Raw genomic sequence first — 20,420 nt, forward strand, 5'->3', positions numbered from 1 at the left:
CCGCGCCGGGGGCGGGGCCAGACGTGACGCCACGCGGGTCGGACCAATGGGAGCGCGGCGCGGCGGGGCGGGCGCGGCCGCCATTGGCCGGCGGTGATGTCAGGGCGGCGCGGGGCGGGGCCCGGCGGGGCAGAGCGCGGGGCGGCGGGGGAGCCGCGGGTGCGCAGCGGGAGCGGAGCGAGCGGCACCGGGCGGTACCGGCACGGCGGGGACTCGGTACCCGCACCGCGGGGCACGGCGGGGACACGGGCGGCGGTACCGTGGGGACCGGCCGGGGCAGCCCCGCTCCGCATCTCCGCGGCTCGCGGGGCGCTGCGGGAGGCGGGAGGAGCCCCGGGCGCGGGGATCGCCCTGCGGGTCCCTCCCGGTGCCCGCACCCCCCGGCTCAGCCGCTGAGGGTGCCCGGGGGAGAGGTGGGGGTACGGCGAAGGTTGGAGGGAAGGGATGGAGCGGCTGCCCCGGGACCCCCCGAATATCGGCTCTCCCCCCGTGTGTTCCAGGTGACGGGCGAGCTGTCGGAAACGCGCGTTGTGTGCCAGGCTGCCCCGATGCCAGCCCCCACCCTGCAGCCCGGCCGGCTCCGTGAGTAACCAACCCTCGCTGGGCGCTGCTGTTGGTGCGAGTAACAGGAACTGTGCTGGCCTCGTGCTGCTGAGGAAGGAGCAGGAGGAGGAGGAGGGCGGCAGTGACACTCGCAGCCTGCTGGAAGCGCTGGCTGTGCTGGCAGAAAGCCGCAGGAGCCTTCGGAGGGGAATCCTGCAGAGGGACGGTGCTGCTGGCAAAGCCCTGGCAGCAAGAAGAGCCTGAGTGGGATCATGTCTGAAAGCCAGTCCTCTCCTTCAGTGTTCCTTTAAGTTTCTACATCCTTTACTTCATCTGTTTTTCCCTCTGCCCCGTCACATCTGCTGGAAGACATCTGGGAGGAGATGCGCTAAGGCATCACACATCTGGGGAGGAGAGCTCGGATCGTGCACAGGGCGCTGGGAAGGAGCAGAACAGGGGGAACCGAGCCATTCCCAGCTGCTGCCGTGTCCCCTGCGCTCCGCGTCCCTGCTTGATGGGGATCGCTGCCGCAGCAGCAGGCTCCGCACTCCCGGGCGGGCGAGCAGCGCTGGCACAGCTCCCTCCTGGATGCTGGCAAGGCCGTGTGGATAAGCTGCTGGCAGAAGATCCCTCCTGGAGCAGCTGCTGGCTGTAGGCCCAGCGAGCCAAGGGTCGGGAGAGCGTGTCCTGCAGCATGACATCCACGCTGGAGCCCAAGGATCCCCCCCAGGCCAACGGGGACTGCGGGCAGCCCGCGGGGCCCGAGCATTTCCTGCGGCCCGAGGGCACCGCCGTGGACCTGGTGGTGCTGGAGTCCCGAGCCAACGCCAAAGGGGTGAGGGAGGAGGATGCTCTGCTGGAGAACGGCAGCCAGAGCAACGAGAGCGATGACACCAGCACGGAGCGGGGGCCTGAGCCCCCCTCGCCCCTCAAGGAGACCTCGTTTTCCATCGGGCTGCAGGTGCTGTTCCCCTTCCTGCTGGCTGGATTTGGCACGGTGGCTGCTGGGATGGTGCTGGACATTGTGCAGGTATGGCTGGGGTGGGGCTGGACATGGTGCAGGTATGGCTGGGGTGGTGCAGGTGGTGCTGGACATGGTGTAGGTAGGGCTGGGGTGGTGCAGGTGGTGCTGGACATGGTGCAGGTGGGGCTGGACATCGTGCAGGTATGACTAGGATGGTGCTGGACATGGTGCAGGTAGGGCTGGGGTGGTGCAGGTAGGGCTGGGGTGGTGCTGGATGTTGTGCAGGTAGGGTTGGGGTGGGGCTGGACATGGTGCAGGTGGGGCTGGACATGGTGCAGGTAGGGCTGGGGTGGTGCTGGATGTTGTGCAGGTAGGGTTGGGGTGGGGCTGGACATTGTGCAGGTGAGGCTGGGATGGTGCTGGACATGGTGCAGGTGGGGCTGGGGTGGTGCAGGTGAGGCTGGGGTGGTGCTGGATGTTGTGCAGGTAGGGTTGGGGTGGTTCTGGACCTGGTGCAGGTGGGGCTGGACATGGTGCAGGTGGGGCTGGGATGGTGCAGGTGGGGCTGGACATGGTGCAGGTAGGGCTGGGGTGGTTCTGGACCTCGTGCAGTTATGCCTGGACATGGTGCAGGTGGGGCTGGTGCTCCCCTGGCACTCTGCAGGGCCGGGTGGGATAAAGGAATAATAAAGGAATAGCCAAGGAATGCCAAGGCTGCAATGAAGGAATGCCAGGGCTGCCTCAGCAGCAGGGAGAGGGAGAACAGTTTATCCCTGGTGTGCTGGGTGGGGAGGGGGAGATGGGGGAAGCCTCCAGCTCCTTGTCCCAGCCCTGGCTTTGTAAATTCAGCTCAGTTAAATTAATGAGATGGAAGAGAAGTGAGGAATGAAGGAAGGAGAGGGCGCTCAAAGGAGAAGGTGCAGCCTGGGAGCTGAGACAGCTGGAGACAAAACCCTTCCCTGCTGCTGCTGCCTGGTGCCACCCCAGCCCTGGGACACCCCAGGTGCCACCCCAGCCCTGGGACTGGCTCCTTTGTCCCTTTCCCACTCAGGTGCTGGCTCTGCCAGGTTAACGCTTCCCTGTGTGTGTGCCAGGCTCATTCCAGATCTTCCTGCGCCATTCCTTGTGCCCTGGAGCCACCCAGACGTGACAGGGGTGCTCCTAGGAAAGGCTCCTAGGAAAGGCCAGCAGGGAGCTGGCAGCTGCCCCTGGATGGAAACCGAGGTGTTCCCTGTGGGAATGTGCCAGCCTGGCTGTGTTTGCATGTGGGAACGCCGCCTCTGCAGCCTGAGCTGCTCCCACCACGTCCCCCAGGCGTGCCTGGCAGCAGAGCAGCTTCTCCTGGGCAGAGCCTCCCATCTCTGGGGCACAAAACTGGGCTTTGAGATGGGGACACATCCATTTGGGCAGCACAAAACTGGGCTTTGGGATAGGGACACATCCATTTGGGCAGCACAAAACTGGGCTTTGAGGTGGGGACACATCCATTTGGGCAGCACAAAACTGGGCTTTGGGATGGGATGGGGACACATCCGTTTGGGCAGCACAAAACTGGGCTTTGAGATGGGGACACATCCATTTGGGCAGCACAAAACTGGGCTTTGGGATGGGGACACATCCATTTGGGCAGCACAAAACTGGGCTTTGGGATGGGGACACATCCATTTGGGCAGCACAAAACTGGGCTTTGGGATGGGGACACATCCATTTGGGCAGCACAAAACTGGGCTTTGGGATAGGGACACATCCATTTGGGCAGCACAAAACTGGGCTTTGGGATGGGGACACATCCATTTGGGCAGCACAAAACTGGGCTTTGGGATGGGATGGGGACACATCCGTTTGGGCAGCACAAAACTGGGCTTTGAGGTGGGGACACATCCATTTGGGCAGCACAAAACTGGGCTTTGAGGTGGGGACACATCCATTTGGGCAGCACAAAACTGGGCTTTGGGATGGGGACACATCCACTTGGGCAGCACAAACATCTCAGCTTGGGGCTGCTGGGCTCTGGGCAGACAAGGCCTGGTGGTGTGGGCAGCACGAGGCTCCGGTGCCAGCCCCGGTGCCAGGAGGGCAGAGGGTTTGTTTGGGGTTTGTGGGTGCTGTCCTGCCCATTTGTGGGTGCTGTCCTGCCCACAGCAGCAGTTTCCCCGCGTGCCTTTGAGCTCTGCTCATCGTGGTGGGACAGCTGGGAAGTGACTCCAAACAGGAAAGGCTGGACGGGGGAAATCATTCCAGAATAGCTTTACTGGAATCGTTTTCTGAGGAAAAAAAAAAAAAAAAAGAAAAAAAAAAAGGGTATTTCAAGCGTGTTTTCCCTTCATAAGGTCCCTGCCTGGCTCTGCTGGAAGTTCCCCAAAGTGATTTGAGCCCAAGCTAAAGTTTTTCCTGGAGCAGGCGCTGCCCTTGTGGGCAGTGTTGACACATGGTGTTCATAATGTCACGTCTCATCTTTCATACTCCAAACTGCGCTGAACTCTTCAGCACTTTCACAGTTTTTGTCAGCAGTTATTTGCAGTTCAATCAGTTACACAATTAATTATTCCTTGATAAAGTTCGCCTTCAGGATGCCCTTTTAGAAAATCAGGATTTGAAGGAACAACAGAAATTTGGGAGCTACAATAGAAGGGGCTGGGAGGCTCTGGCTCAGCCCTGTGTTCTGGTTCCTGTGGCCTTTAGGAGTAAAACTTTGTAATTCCTGTGGAATTCCCACAGCAGCTCAGCCTGTGCTGCCAGCAGCTCCAACTCCCTTTAGCCTTGGAATTCAATTCCCATGGCTGGGAAGGGGGATGGAGGATTTTTCCAGAACCTCCCAGGTCCAGCTCACCCCTCCAGTGCTGCATGGGATCCTGGGCAGATCCTGAAGAATTATTTATGATTATGATTATGTCATTATTATAATCATTATTAGTATAACAATACTAGTAATATTATTTTATTATTATTTTATTGTTATATTGTGTTATTATGTTATATTATTATTTAATTATTGTGTTATATAAAGGCTATGAGCCTTTGCTGTGTCTTGCAAAAATATATATAATATTATATTATTATACTATATAATAAATATATAATTATATATTATATATAATTATATAATGTATATTATTATGTTATAAATATAAAATATATATTTTATATGTAAAAATTCTATATTATATATAGAACATATATTTATATATAACATATATATAATGTTATATTATATAGATAAAATATATATAAAATATATATTTTCTATATCAAATTTTATATAGAAAAATTTCATATATTTAATTTTATTATTCTGCTTTATTATATTAATATATTATTTTATCAATATTAGATATTATATATAATTCCATATGTGTATAATTATATATATAATTTCACATGTAATTTTTTTATATTTATAAAATTTTATTATACTATATCGTTAGTATATGAATATATTATTTTTAAATAATATATAGTTCTATAATGTATATAATTATATATATAGTTTAAATATATATATATAAAGCTTTTTAATATATATATCTGTATATATCTATATATCTATATCTATATATCTATATCTATATCTATATAAATATATATATATAAAGTTTATATCTATATATATATATAGATATATAGATATATAGATATATAGATATATATGTTTTTATTGAATGTACCTTGGGTGGGATTTGCTGGTGTTATTGAATGTGCTTTAATGTGAGATTGGCTGGTTTTATTGAATGTAATTTGGTGAGATTGGCTGGTTTTATTGAGTGTACTTTGATCAGAGATTTGCTCATTTTATTGAATGTGCTTTGGTAAGATTTTCTGGTTTTATTGAATGTGCTTTAATGTGAGATTGGCTGGTTTTATTGAATGTAATTTGGTGAGATTTGCTGGTTTTATTGAGTGTGCTTTGGTCAGAGATTTCCTGGTTTTATTGAATGTATCTTGGGTGGGATTTGCTGGTTTTATTGAATGTGCTTTGGTCAGAGATGAGCTGAATTTATTGAATGTGCTTTGGTAAGATTGGCTTGTTTTATTGAGTGTGCTTTGATGAGATTTGCTGGTTTTATTGAGTGTGCTTTGGTCAGAGATTTGCTGGTTTTACTGAGTGTGCTTTGATGAGATTTGCTGGTTTTACTGAGTGTGGTGAGATGTGCTGGTTTTATTGAATGTCCTTTGCTGGTTTTGTTCAGTGTGCTTGGGTGAGATTTGCTTGAATGTGCTTTGGTGAGATGTGCTGGTTTTGGTGAGATTTCCTGGTTTCATTGAACGTCCTTTGCTGGTTTTATTGAATTGCTTTTGTGAAATTTCCTGGTTTTACTGAGTGTGCTTTAACCTTGCAGCACTGGGACGTCTTCAAGCAGGTCACTGAGGTGTTCATCTTGGTCCCTGCTCTGCTGGGGCTGAAGGGGAACCTGGAGATGACGCTGGCATCGCGCCTGTCCACAGCTGTGAGTGCCCAGGAGCTGGGGAGGGACAGGGACACCTCCTCTGTGTGTGTGTGAGGGTAAAATCCCCAAATTTCCCCGTGTGGGTGACCCCAGGCACCAGAGCCGGGGTCCAGCTGTGCTGGGGAGGTGTTCACACCCTGCTGGCTGATGGGGTGTGAGGGGTTAATGGTGCTGGAGCTTTGCTGCCAGCTCAGGGGCTGTGCTGGGGCTGTGATCCAGCTGTTCCAGCAGGAGCTGGGCACAGGAATGTCCCCCCAGGGGCTGGGATCCAGCTGTTCCAGCAGCAGCTGGCACAGGAATGTCCCCCCAGGGGCTGGGATCCAGCTGTTCCAGCAGGAGCTGGGCACAGGAATGTCCCCCCAGGTGTTGTGATCCAGCTGTTCCAGCAGGAGCTGGCACAGGAATGTCCCCCCAGGGGCTGGGATCCAGCTGTTCCAGCAGCAGCTGGCACAGGAATGTCACCAGGGCAGGAGGGGACAGCTGGGAGTGACAGGGTCTGCAAGGATGGAGGTCACAGCTGGGTGTTTGTCCTGCTGGGATTCACCCTGGCCATGGAGATTAATCAAAAATTGGGTTGAATCCAATATAGGGTTGAATCAAATATTTGGTTTAATCAAATATAGGGTTGAATCAAATACAGAATTGAATCAAATATTGGGTTTAACCAAATACAGGGTTGAATCCAATGATCTATTAGCACTTGTTTGTTTTATTTACTTCCTTTTGCCATGCAGATTTGCCTGTAGATCAACCAAAAATCAATGTTTGAGTTGCTTTAGCCAAGTCAGCAGGCTCCAACGTCATGTTTTTAACCAACTGTAGCCCAGACAAGCCCTTTGTGGCCTGTTTGGTCAATGTGCCAGTGGCAGGCAAGCAGTGGCCATTACCAAGCTGTGACAATTATTGGTGTGAGGCTGCCAAGGACACAAATCCCATAACCAAGTTCTGCTGGGCTCATTCCCTTCCTCTGAGCCTGCCCTTGCTGCAGGAGAAGGCCCAGCAGAGCTGCACTGGGTGATGTCTGGATCTCTGGTAGAGGAAGATCTCCCCCTCCTCTTTCCTCTTTTTCCTCCTCCCTTTTCCTCCTCCTCCTTCTGCAGGGACAGAGGCTGAGCTTTGTTCACCCCTTCTCTCTGAAACAAACAATCCAACAAACAATTCCCTTTGTTTGTGTCCCTCTCCATTGTTGGCATCCTTGCTCTCCTGGCCACAGGGCCCCTCTCCCTGCTGGGCTGCTCAAGGCAGCGCTTGGGCACTTTGTGTGTCCCCTCCTGGGGCACTTTTGGGGCAGTTTTGGCACAGGAAATGCAGAATTTTGCCCCACCTGCCCTGGGGACACCAGCGCAGGCTCCTGTCCCATCCCCAGGCTGACCCACCGAGGCTTTGGCCTCTGCCTTCCCCTCCTGTGCTCCTCAAATCCTGGAATCAAAGCTGCAGGAGCCTCCCCAGGCCTGGTGGCACAGGAGGGTCTCTGCTCCCAGGTGGGTGTAGGGAGCTCCTCCCTGCCCACAGCTCCTGCGGTTGGTCCCAAAAAAAATTTCCAAAGAAAAATCTCCTTGTTTAAGATTTTTCTTCTAAGAAGCTGAGAAGCTTCAGAGAAAAAAAAAAGGAAAACAATAATTATCTGATTTGCTTCTCCTGTGTTTTGCTCCTTTGGAATGTGTTTGGAGATTGAAATTCGCACGAAACCAACAATTCACATGAAACCAGCTACAGGTGATTGTTTCATTGGTTTAATGTGAATTATTTTGACTTATTGGCCAATTAATGCCAAGCTGTGTCAGACTCTGGAAAGAGTCACAAGTTTTCATTGTTATCTTTTTAAGCTTTTGTAAGTATCCTCTCTGTATTCTTTAATATAGTTTAGGATAGTATTCTTTAATATAATATTAAAAAATAATAAATCAGCCTTCTGAAAACACATAGTCAGATTTATCATTCCTTCCCTCATCTGGGCACCCCACAAATACAATACAAGTGTTACATTCATATTTTCCAAAAAATCTCTTTGTTGAAGATTTTTCTTCTAAGAAGCTTCAGAGAAAAAGGAAAACAGTTATTTCATTGTTTTTTTCTTTGGGACGTGTTTGAAGATTGTTTATCTAACAGGTGATTGTTTAATTAGTTTAATGTGAATTGTTTTGATTTATTGGTCAATCAGGGCCAATCTGTGTCAGACTCTTTCCAGAGTCGCAAGTTTTTATTATTATCTTTTTAACCTTCTGTAAATATCCTTTCTGTGTTTCTTTAGGATAGTTTAGTATAGCATTCTTTAATATAATATTAAAAAACAATAAATTAGCCCTCTGAAAAGAGTCAGATTTATCATTCCTTCCTTTGTCTGGGCACAAATACAATCCCAAACTCTCTCCACAGCCTGGAGCCCTTTCTCAGGCTTTGGGTTCCTAATTAGTGCTGCCTTAAGGCACCTCAGAAATCCCTTTCACAATTAAGAGGCAGAACTCCCCCATCAGTTAAAGGATTAAGGGAGGTTATGCTAATCCCAGCCTAATTGCCATGGCGCTGGAATTTTAAGGTCAGGCTTCTCATGGAGCTCAGATTCCTCTGCTGGATCTGCTGCTCCACTTTTTGTTGGTTTTCCCCCCATTCCTTCCTCCTCTGTGCCCAGAATTTGCCCCCAGAGGTGGGAGCGTCTCAGCAAAGCACATCCAGCAAGGAGAGCAGGGGATTAATTAATCAATTAATTAATCAATTTCTGGATTTCTTGTTTTATTTTCCACCTGAGAGGAGGGAAATTGCTGCTGTTTTGCACAAGTTTAGGATGCAGTTCTGTAGGTTTTTGTGTCACAGCGTTATTAGCTAAGAAAGCTCACACTGTAGCATGAGTCCATAAGATGAAATATTTAAAGATTGGGTCAAAAAGCACAAATACCCTTGTTGGCAATGTTTTATTGGTCAATAAATCCTTAAAAGGTTTTGTAACTAAGGGGTTTGAGACCTTCTGAGCCATGCAGTGAAGACGTGAGCTGAATTCACCCTTCCTGTAAAAAATAAGAAAAATAAATCCCATCATCTAAAAAACTCAGAGGTTCCCTCTCTAATTCATTCAAAATGTATTCCTTCAAAATGCATTTCCCACTCCAGTGTTTGAGCCTCTCCCTTGTTTCCTGAGTTCCTCAGCTTCTAATGATGCAAATTGGGTATAAATTTACCCAATCTGGTATAAATTTACCCATCCTCCCCATAAAGACCCCGGAGGTGGCAGGAGGAGCAGAGCTCACGCCCTGCAGCGATTCCTCTGCCTTATTTTGGACCCTGCACCAGGGATTAAAGCCCTTTGCACCTCCTGTCCTGGCTGGTGTCCCCCACAGTGATGTTTACTGGGTTATTTTTCAATCCTGCTCACCCTGCTCAGGCTCTCCCCGTGCCAGGTGCCCCCTGTGCCAGGGCTGGCGGCTCCTCTGTGTCCCCACGTGTCCCCAGCCTTGTTTGCTCAGCTTCTCCTGGAGCAGGAGCTTGCCCTGGCTGCGCTGCTGACCTGGGGCAGCCTGACCCGGGGCCGGCAGAGAGAAATGCGGTTTGTGGCTGCAGGGGTGTCGCTGACATTTTATGGAAAATCCTTTCCTTGGGAGTTTTCCTCCTGAGAAGCTGAGAGGCCTCAGGAACGAAGTGCAAACAATGGTTATCTGCTGCTGTGGGATGCAACAGGTGCATCTGGGATTGGATCATGTGGTTGTTTTTTAATTAAAAATGGTTTTAATTAATGGCCAGTCACAGTCCAGCTGTCTCACGAGATTTTATTATCATTCTTTTCCTTTCCTTTCAAGCCTTCTGATGACATCCTTTCTTCTATTCTTTTAGTATAGTTTTAGTATCTCGATAGAATAGAATAGAATAGAATTACAATATAATAGAATAGAATTACAATATAATAGAATTACAATATAAAATGTAATATAAATACAATATAAAATGTAATATAAATACAATGTATAATGTAATATAAATACAATATATAATGTACAATAAATACAATATAATAAATATACAATATATAATATATATACAATATAGAATATAAATACAATACAAAATATAATATATATACAATGTGATATATATTATAATGCAATTATAATATATTACAATGTAATATATATTATAATGTAATGTATTATATAAAATGTAATATAATTATAATGTATATTTAAATATATATAATAATACATATTATAATGTAATTATGATATAATATAATATAATGGAATGTAAATATAATATCATAGATAACATAATATAAAATATGTAATATGTAGTATATAATATAATATAGTATTATATATTATATATTATAATATAGTATATAATATATAATATATAATATATAATATATAATATATAATATATAATATATAATATATAATATATAATATATAATATATATTATCAGCCTTCTGAAACATGGAGTCAAGATTCTCATCTCTTCCCTCATCCTGTGAACACCACCACGCAGGGGCACAGAGAGATCTTGTTGATTTTGCAGCATTCCCATCAGATTTTTGGTTTTGGTGACACCAAAATTTTTGGATTTTTGGTTGGTGTTGATTCCCCCTCACACTCCCTTTTCTGCTGAATTGTTCTCCTGAGGGTTTGAGTCCCCTCCTGCTCCTGGCAGGCAGGGATTTGGCTGTTGGCAGGTGTAATGGTGTCTGGTTTTCTCTTACAGGCTAATATTGGCCAAATGGATTCACACAAAGAGCTCTGGAAGATGATTACAGGGAACATGGCTCTGATACAGGTGAGCAGAGGGAAGGGGAATATTCACGGCATTTCCAGGGATGAGGCAGCCGCAGCTTCTCTGGGCAAGCTCTCACAGAATTCACAGAATGACCAGGTTGGGAGAGACCTTGCAGATCCTCGAGTCCAACCCAGCCCCAACACCTCAACTCAACCCTGGCACCCAGTGCCACATCCAGGCTTTGTTAAACACCCCCAGGGATGGGGGCTCCACCACCTCCCTGGGCAGAACATTCCAGAACTTTATCACTCTTTCCATGAAAAACTTTTCCCTGCTCTCCAGCCTGTATTTCCCTTGGTGCAGCTGGAGGCTGTGTGCCCTGGCTGTGTCAGTTCCTGCAGACAGAGCCCAGCCCCAGCTGAGCACGGGCACCTTTCAGGAGCTGCACAGTGATGGGGGCACCCCTGAGTCTCCTTTTCTCCAGGCTGAGCACCCCCAGCTCCCTCAGGGCTTCCCCACAGGGTTTGTGTTCCAAACCCATCTCCAGCCTCGTGGATGTGCTCAAGCTCTCCCCAACCCCTGGGACTGTCCTGGTGACCCTGTGCTTTCTATTTCCAGGTCCAGGCCACCATGGTGGGACTGTCTTGGTGACTCTGTGCTTTTTATTTTCAAGTGCAGGCCATGGTGGGACTGTCCTGGTGTCCTGGTGACCCTGTGCTTCCATTTCCATGTCCAGTCCATGGTGGGACTGTCCTGGTGTCCTGGTGACCCTGTGCTTTTTATTTCCAAGTCCAGGCCACCATGGTGGGACTGTCCTGGTGACCCTGTGCTTTCCTTTCCACATCCAGGCCACCATGGTGGGACTGTCCTGGTGACCCTGTGCTTTCCTTTCCACATCCAGGCCACCATGGTGGGACTGTTCTGGTGACCCTGTGCTTCCATTTCCAGGTCCAGTCCATGGTGGGACTCTCCTGGTGTCTTGGTGACCCTGTGCTTTCCATTTCCAGGTCCAGGCCACCGTGGTTGGTTTCCTGGCCTCAATTGCAGCCGTGGTGTTTGGGTGGATCCCAGATGGGCACTTCAGCATGGACCACGCTGTCCTGCTGTGTGCCAGCAGCGTGGCCACTGCCTTCATCGCTTCCCTGGTCCTGGGTGAGAGTCCCCCCTCTGCTGTGCCCCTCCTCCTGAAATATCAACCTCCCCTTGGCCTTATTTTGGTTTTTTTGGCCTCTTTCTGGCTGCAGGCATGATTATGATCGGGGTGATCATTGGCTCCAAGAAGATGGGGATCAATCCTGACAACGTGGCCACGCCGATCGCTGCCAGCCTGGGGGACCTCATCACCCTGGCCCTGCTCTCAGGGATCAGCTGGGGGCTCTACAAGGAGCTGGGTGAGCACCAGCACAAAGCTCAGGCTCTGCCTGCTCCTTGCTGTGTCCCCCTCTCGTTTCTTCACCCTCTTCCTCTGGAATCTTCCTCGGGGTGTGTGGGGTTCCTGCTCTGGAGCTCCCTCAGTTGGGCCTGGTTCAGGTTAGGGGAGGGGATGGAGCTTCTCACTGCCTTGAACTCCTCCTCTCCAGGTGAGGTGTCAGGGAGAGCTCTTTTTTCCTCCCTTTTCCTTTGCTTTTCCTTTGCTTTTCTTTTCCTTTCCCTTTCCCTTTTCCCTTTCCCTTTTCCCTTTCCCTTTTCCCTTTCCCTTTTCCCTTTTCCCTTTTCCCTTTTCCCTTTTCCCTTTTCCCTTTTCCCTTTTCCCTTTTCCCTTTTCCCTTTTCCCTTTTCCTTTCCCTTTTCCTTTTCCTTTCCCTTTCCCTTTCCCTTTCCCTTTCCCTTTCCCTTCCTCCCTCCCTGGTGCTCAGCCAGGTCCATCCAGGGCTGAAGGGATCAGCACTGGGAGATGCTGCCCGAGAGTGGGAAGCAGGGATGAGAGCTGGAATTGCAGAGATCTCACTGAGATCTGCTGGTGAACCCATCCAGGTGTTTCACAAGGGACAGCTGTGACGAGGAGCCACCACATCCTGCAGACTCCAGGATGCACCACATCTGCAGACTCCAGGCTGCCCTGGGCTGTCCCTGCTCCTCCTGGAGCTCCTGAGGGACGTGGCCTTGATTTTTCTGCTTCTTTTTCTCCTTCTCCCCCCTGCGCAGACAGCAGAGCCTACGTGAACCCCTTGGTGTGCGCCTTCTTCCTGTCGCTGCTGCCCATCTGGATCATCATTGCCAGGAGGAATTCTGCCACCAGGGAGGTGCTGTACTCGGGCTGGGAGCCTGTCATCATCGCCATGGCCATCAGCAGGTGAGCCTGGCCCTGGCCCTGTGCCCAGAGCCCCCCGGGTGAGCCCAGCACTGACTGCCCCTCTCTGCCCTGCAGCGTCGGGGGGCTCATTCTGGACAGGACAGTGTCGGACCCCAACTTTGCTGGCATGGCAGTGTTCACCCCAGTCATCAACGGTGAGTCCTGCCTGCCCTGGGCTGCAGCTCTTGGCAAACTGGGGTTGGGTGGGATTTCAGGACACTCATTCTCTCCTGGGGCACACCCGGTGCCACCCTGTCACCCTCTGCTCTTGGAAAACTGGGGTTGGGTGGGATTTCAGGACACTCATTCTCCTCTGGGGCACCCTCTTTTCCCCTCCTTCCTTCCTTTCTTTTTCCTCCTTTCCTTTCTTTTCCCCTCTTCTTTCTTTTCCCCTCTTCTTTCTTTTCCCCTTTCCTCTTTCCTCTTTCCCCTTTCCTCTTTCCTTTCCTCTTTCCTTTCCTCTTTTCTTCTCTTTTCTCTTTTCTTTTCTTTTCCCCACTTCCTTCTTTTCTTTTTCCCCTATTCTTTCTTTCTTGGTTTCTATGTCAACAACCTTGGTGGGAAATTCTTTCAGGGGAAAACATGGATCCTTCTCCTCCCTTCCTTCTTTTTCTCCCCCCTTTCCTTCTTTTTCCTCCCCTTCCTTCTTTTTCCCCCCCTTTCCTTCTTTTTCCCCCCCTTTCCTTCTTTTTCCTCCCCTTTCCTTCTTTTTCCCCCCCTTTCCTTCTTTTTCCCCCCCTTCCTTCTTTTCCCCCTTTCCTTCTTTTCCCCCCTTCCTTCTTTTTCCCCCCCTTCCTTCTTTTCCCCCCTTCTTTTCTTCTTTTTCCCCCTATTCTTTCTTTCTTGCTTTCTACATCAACAGCCTTGGTGGGAAATTCTTCCAGGGTTAAACATGGAAGAGCTCCAGGGGGTAAACATGGGGACAAAAACTCTTCCCAGACTTCTCTGTGGCTCACAGAAATTCCCCCTTGTCCCACAGGTGTGGGTGGCAACCTGGTGGCAGTGCAGGCCAGCCGCATCTCCACCTACCTGCACATGAGTGGGGAGCCTGGAGAAGGCCCTGGCACGGCCCCTCGCAAGTGCCCCAGCCCCTGCAGCACCTTCTGCAGCTCAGGTACAGCCTGGGGGCAAGCCTGGGTGCCAGCTGGGCACAGCAAAGCGGGCACAGCCTTGCCCAGGTCAGGCTGGGGCTGCCCTGCCCCATCCAGGGCTCTGCTGTGGGGGAAATGTGGCTGTGGGATGGCCTGGGCTGCAAGGGGATTTGTAGGTGTCTTGGTTTGAACACACAGGTTCTGCTAAGGAAGGCAGGAAATGGGAAATGTAAATGCCCTCCCTCTGAATTATTATTGTTATAAATTTGAAAATAAGAGGCTCTCAGGCAAAGATATGGGAATAGGAATAACAGTTCTTTATTTAATCTTGAGCTGGAAGGGGATTTGTGGGTGTCTTGGTTGGAGCAGACTAAGGAAGGCAGGAGCCTCCCCTCCTCTGAATTGTTATAATTTTGAAATTTGGGGCTCTCAGGCAAAGATATGGGACCAGGAATAACAATTCTTTATTATCCTGAGCTGGAAGGGGATTTGTGGGTGTCGTGGTTTGAACAGACAGATTCTGCTAAGAAAGGCAGGAAATGGGAAATGTAAACCCCCTCCCTCCAAATTGTTATAAATTTGAAATTAAGGGGCTCTCATGCAAAGATATGGGAATAGGAATAACAGTTCTTTATTTAATCTTGAGCTGGAAGGGGATTTGTGGATGTCTTGGTTTGCACAGACAGGTTCTGTTCAGGAAGGCAGGAGGTCCCCCTGAAATGGGAAATGTAAACCCCCTCTGTCCAGATTATTATAATTTTAAAATTAAGAGGTTCTCAGGCAAAGATATGGGAATAGGAATGACAGTTCTTTATTATCCTGAGCTGGAAGGTGAATTGTGGATGTCTTGGTTTGAACAGACAGGTGTGTGCTAAGGGAGGCAGGAGGCCCCCCCCTGAAATAAGAAATGTAAACCCATATATTTATATATTTATATTGTATAAAAGATATTAAATATTTTCTTTATTTTATATTAAAATATATTTTACAATAATTTACAATTATTTACAATGAGTTATTTTTACAATAATTTATAATTTATAAATATAATTTCTTTATATATTATATTTTATAAATATAATCATATTGTTATATATTTATATATTATATAAATATGTAAAATATGCAAACTGATATATGTATATTTATATATTTTTATATATTTTTATTTTATATAATATATAAAATATATATATTTTATATTAAGAATTTAAAATATATTTTACAATAATTTACAATGAGTTATTTTCGCTACAAGAACGTAAACATCAGAAGGTGTAGAAAATCTTAAAAAGTCAAGGTGTGACACTTGGGCACTTGCAGGGTGTGAATGTGCCCTTCTGTGCCCTCTGCAGACGTGAACTCCCGCTCTGCCCGCGTGCTGTTCCTGCTAGTGGTGCCCGGGCACCTGGTGTTCCTCTACACCATCCACTCCATGCAGGGGGGACACACCACGCTCACCCTCATCTTCATCGTCTTCTACATGACAGCAGCACTGCTCCAGGTGAGCTGGGAGCCTCAGGGGCACACGGGTGGCACCTGCTCAGGTGTGCCTGTCCCTGCCCAGAGATCCTATGCTGGGCAGAGGGATCCCTCAGGAATTCCTTCGTGGGCACCTGAGCACACAATTCTTCCATCCTGCCATTCCTGGGGAGTTTAAAATCTGCCTTTTGTCTCTTTTTAAAATCTTTTTGCTAGCCAAAGTGTCCTAATCTGTCCTGAGGGGCGATTTGGCAATTTGGAAAGCCCTGGTGATGAAGAGGATGTGGAATTTTGCAGGAATGTGTGCCCTGTGCTGCCCTTTGCCCTGGCATTCCCTGGGGCTGGGGGAGCCCACAGGGCTGTGAGGGACACACAGGCCCAAAGCTTGGGAGGACCCACTGCAGATTTTGTTGTGCCCATGGGGTTAATTGTGCCCATGGGGTTGTTATCCCTGTGGGGTTAATTGTGGCCATGGGTTTAATTATGACCAGGGGGTTAATTGTGGCCCATGGGGTTAACTGTGGCCTGTGGGATTGTTGTGGCCATGGGGTTGTTGTTAATGTGGGGTTGTTGTGTGCGCACGGGGTTAATTGTGGTCCATGGAGTTGCTGTGGGGTTAATTGTGGCCATGGGGTTGTTGTGGGGTTGTTGTGGCCCACGGAGTTAATTGTGCCCACCGGGTTAATTGTGGCCTGTGGGGTTGTTGTGGGCTGTGGGGCTGTTGTGGCCTGTGGGGTTAAATGTGGCTATGGGGTTGTCGTGGGGTTAATTGTGGCCTGTGGGGTTAATTGTGCCCATGAGGTGGTTGTGGGGTTGCTGTAGCCCATGGGGTTAATTGTGCCCGTAGTGTTAATTGTGGCCATGGAGTTGTTGTGACCTTTGGGGTTGTTGTGGCCACAGGGTTGTTTTGTTCTGCTCCTGGGATTGTTGTGGCCCATGGGGTTAATTGTGGCCATGAGGTGGTTGTGGCCATGGATTAATTGTGGCCGTGAGGTGGTTGTGGCCATGGGGTTGTTATGAGATTAATTGTGGCCCATGGGGTTGCTGTGGCCTTTGGGGTTGTTGTGGCCCATGGGGTTAATGGAGCCCACGGGTTTGTTGTGCCCATGGGGTTATTGTGGCCCACGGGGTTAACTGTAGCCATGGGGTGGCCTTTGGGGTGGTTGTGGCCACAGGGTTGCTGTTTCCACAGGGTGGATGTGGCCCATGGGGTTACTTTGGCTCACGGGGTTGTTATTCCCATGGGGTTGTGCTCCCCAGGCCAGGCAGGGCTGCGGTGTGGGGCTGCAGGGCCACAGTGTGGGATATTCAGGGCCACAGTGTGGGATATTCAGGGCCGCAGTGGGGTCACAAGGCCGCAGTGTGGGGCTGCAGGGCCGCAGTGTGGGGCTGCAGGGCCGCAGTGTGGGATATTCAGGGCCGCAGTGTGGGATATTCAGGGCCGCAGCGTGGGATATTCAGGGCCGCAGTGTGGGATATTCAGGGCCGCAGCGTGGGATATTCAGGGCCGCAGCGTGGGATATTCAGGGCCGCTGTGGGATATTCAGGGCCGCTGTGGGATATTCAGGGCCGCAGTGGGGTCACAGGGCCGCAGTGTGGGGCTGCAGGGCTGCTGTGGGATATTCAGGGCCGCAGTGTGGGATATTCAGGGCCGCAGTGTGGGGCTGCAGGGCTGCTGTGGGGTTTGCAGGGTTGCTATGGGGTTTGCAGGGCCGCAGTGTGGGATATTCAGGGCCGCTGTGGGATATTCGGGGCCGCAGTGTGGGGCTGCAGGGCTGCTGTGGGATATTCAGGGCCGCAGTGTGGGGCTGCAGGGCTGCTGTGGGATATTCAGGGCCGCAGCGTGGGGCTGCAGGGCTGCTGTGGGGTCACACAGGGGCTCAGGGCTGTGCTGCTGTGGCTCTTGCAGGTGCTGATCCTGCTCTACATCGCAGACTGGATGGTGCACTGGATGTGGGGCAGGCACCTGGACCCCGACAACTTCTCCATCCCGTACCTGACAGCCCTGGGGGACCTCATTGGGACGGGGCTGCTGGCCCTCAGCTTCCACGTGCTCTGGCTCATCGGGGACAGGGACTCCGATGTTGGGGATTAAACCTCCCTGCTCCTCCCTTCCCACAGCTCTCCTCCTTCCATTTGTTGTTTCTTTGCTTCTCCCCCTCCTGTTCTGCCACCCCCCACCCCCTGGAAGATTTCACCTTTGATACTGGATTCTCATTATTTTCAATGGGAATTTTACCTGGTTTATATTTCAAGCCAAGTTTGTAAAAAAAAGAAAAATCTTATCTAGTTTTGGGAAGGACAGACAAACAAACAAAAAGTGTAACGAGACAATCACTAAGTGCAATTTTTGTAGCAGTTGTGTCCGAACCAAGGTTCCAGTTAAGTTCCTGCTCGATCAGGTCATGCAGGGAGCCCCCCCTGCCTCCTCCCTCGAGGTTCAGGGCTGCTTTTTTCGCTTCATAAGCGTTTTTTAAACCCTGCAGGTGGAGCTCAGGTCTGCCCAGCTGAGCTGGCACCTTCCAGCCAAGCACAACCTCACAGCCCAGGGCACGGGGTACCCCTGAAAGGAGGATCCAGCCTGGGCCCACACCCAGAAATGGGGAGTGTCTGTGAGGGGGGATGAGGAGGATGGTGAGGAAGGCTCCTGTGTTCAGCACAGGAATGTGAGTGAGCAGGCTGGGCTCTGCTGGCAGCTCCAGGCTCCTTTTTGCCACCCACCCCAGAGTGCAGCATGCTGCTCCTGCCTTGGCTCTGAGCCTGGCCTAGAGGGACTGAGGACCCTCCTCACCCATCACCATCACCATCCTCCTGCCCAGAGATCCCTCCTGGTGCTGCTCCATTCCCTGGCTGACCTTCCCAGAGGGGTGGATGGACAAACAGCTCCAGGGTTTTGTGCCCAGGTTTCCTTTTGTGCTGCTGAGGGGCTCCTTGCAGGCAGGAAAAGCCACCCAGCATCTCCCCAAGCTGAGCCTGGGCTCTCCCAGCTGGGCAGGAGCATTTTGCTGCTGGTGTCTGTCAGGGAAGGACATCCATGGGATTATTCTGCCAGCTGGAAATGCAGATCACACACAGGGGCCTGGCTCTTGGAGCAGGAACAGGAACCGACCCCCTGCCCTTGCGTAAAATCTGGGATTTCTGGGGCAGGGTTCCCTCCTCTGCTGCTTCCCCTCCTGCTTTTTGTGGAATTCCTGCTCTTCCCCTTAAGCCATGCTGGGAGGGCAGGAAAAACCCACAGCAAGTGCAGCCAGAGGGGCAAACCAAGACCAAAGTTAGGCCAGGCTCAATGGGCCAGGCCAGAGCTGGGCCTGGCTCCAGATCATGCTGATGGAAAGGAGGATGAGGATGAAGGAGTTCTGGATTTTTGGAAAGGAGGGTCAGGATGAAGGAGTTCTGGATTGCTGGAAAACAGGGTCAGGATGGAATTCTGGAAATCCACGGAGCAGATGGAGCCAAACCAGAGCTCCAGGCTGCTCCAGGCCCTCTCTGGAGCTCTGCAAGCTGCTCCAAGCTGCTCCTCCTGAGCAGGTATATTTATTTTTGAGGTGATTTCCCCCTTTTTTCTCTTGCTAATCCAGCATCAGGCTCAGTTTCCCTCCTCCTGTGCTCCATGTCCTGTGTGGGAGCAGCTCTGATCCTCCTTTTGTCCCCTCTGGTGACATTTCTCAGTTTTCCTTTGGCCAAAACTGTGCCCAAAGGAAAAAACCCAACCACAAAACAAACCCTGTCCCTGCTGTGCTGAGCTCTCAGCCCAGGGAATCCTGGAATATATAATTTTCCTGGAATATATAATTTTCCTGGAATATTATATTTCCTGGAATATTTTTTGAATATTAATTTTCCTGGAATATTAATTTTCCTGGAATATCAGATTTCCTGGAATATCAGATTTCCCGGAATATTATTTTCCTGGAATATTATATTTTTTGGAATAATATTTTCTGAAATATTTCCTGGAATATTCTCAGCTGTTCACCTGATTTCTCTGCCTGATGTCAAGGAATATAAATGCAAGATTTCCTTCTATTAACACTTCAGCTTTTATGGATACAAAGAGAAGCTCTGCTGGCTTTTTTTTTTGGTGTCACATCACCACTTAATCCCCCAGGAAAAAATTCCCTAGAGGAGGAATCTGCCTCTCATGGTGGGGCTGGGGGGGTCTGTACATTAAATATGATCAAAGGTTTGCTTGGGGAATGGTCAGGGAAGAATTTCATTTAAAACTGAGGAATATTGATGGAAAAACAAAAACAAAAACGAACCAAACTCTTCCCACTGGTTGCACTCCAATGCATGCCTACTCTACAGCTGCCTGCAGATGAAAATCCTGGTTTACTCTTTTATTAAAGGAAAGAAAAAAAAAAATACTGTCTTAATTATTTATAGTTCCTATAACTGACAGATGTCGACCTAATGGATAAATTATATTTGGTTAAATAAAGATGACATTTATTTATGTGGACTGTGGTGTTTTTTTTTTTTTTTTTCCATCAGGTTGAAGGCCCCGCTCAGGTTTTGAGGTTTATTTGAGCTCAGGGTGAGTTTGAGGTTTATTTGAGCTCTTTTTTGATAGGAGAGTTACGAAAATCAAATAAAGTGCTGGGCATGAGGCAAACTGGGATTAGTGAGAGTGCCAGGTGACCTTGGGCAGGTCCTGGCAGCCCCTGGGGGCTCCCAGCAGGAATTCAGGTGTTTGCTCAGCATCCAGGCCCTGCTGCCACGTGGCCTTTGCCTTTTCCTGCTGACTTTGTGGTATAAAAGGGAATGTAAAAGGGTAAATAAGAGTTCTGCCCCTTCTGGGGTGCGGAGAAACCTCTGGAGTTGCAGGAATTGGTGTTTTGTTGCAGGAATTGGTGTTTCCCTGCAGGGCTGTGCCTCCAGAGCAGGGTCTTGGTGCAGAATC

At 49.4% G+C, this 20,420-nt stretch overlaps 1 protein-coding gene across 2 annotated transcripts; it reads left to right on the forward strand.

Moving 5' to 3' along the window:
• Positions 1-128: 128 nt before the first annotated feature.
• On the forward strand, positions 129-19,973 carry SLC41A1 (solute carrier family 41 member 1). 2 transcript variants are annotated; one of them, XM_063177721.1, is made up of 11 exons: positions 129-216; positions 501-1,573; positions 5,845-5,952; positions 10,640-10,711; positions 11,659-11,803; positions 11,896-12,042; positions 12,797-12,944; positions 13,020-13,099; positions 13,924-14,058; positions 15,391-15,539; positions 17,427-19,973. In XM_063177721.1, exons 2-11 carry the CDS (start codon positions 1,238-1,240, stop codon positions 17,610-17,612), a joined length of 1,506 nt encoding a protein of 501 aa, XP_063033791.1. In that variant the 5' UTR covers positions 129-216; positions 501-1,237; the 3' UTR covers positions 17,613-19,973. The 2 variants fall into 2 exon arrangements, with proteins under 2 accessions (XP_063033791.1, XP_063033792.1); XM_063177722.1 differs by lacking the exons at positions 129-216; positions 501-1,573 and adding an exon at positions 1,900-1,909.
• Positions 19,974-20,420: the final 447 nt, after the last annotated feature.

The sequence above is a fragment of the Melospiza melodia genome, chromosome 28, assembly GCF_035770615.1.
Source record: "Melospiza melodia melodia isolate bMelMel2 chromosome 28, bMelMel2.pri, whole genome shotgun sequence".
Taxonomy (NCBI): Eukaryota; Metazoa; Chordata; class Aves; order Passeriformes; family Passerellidae; genus Melospiza; species Melospiza melodia.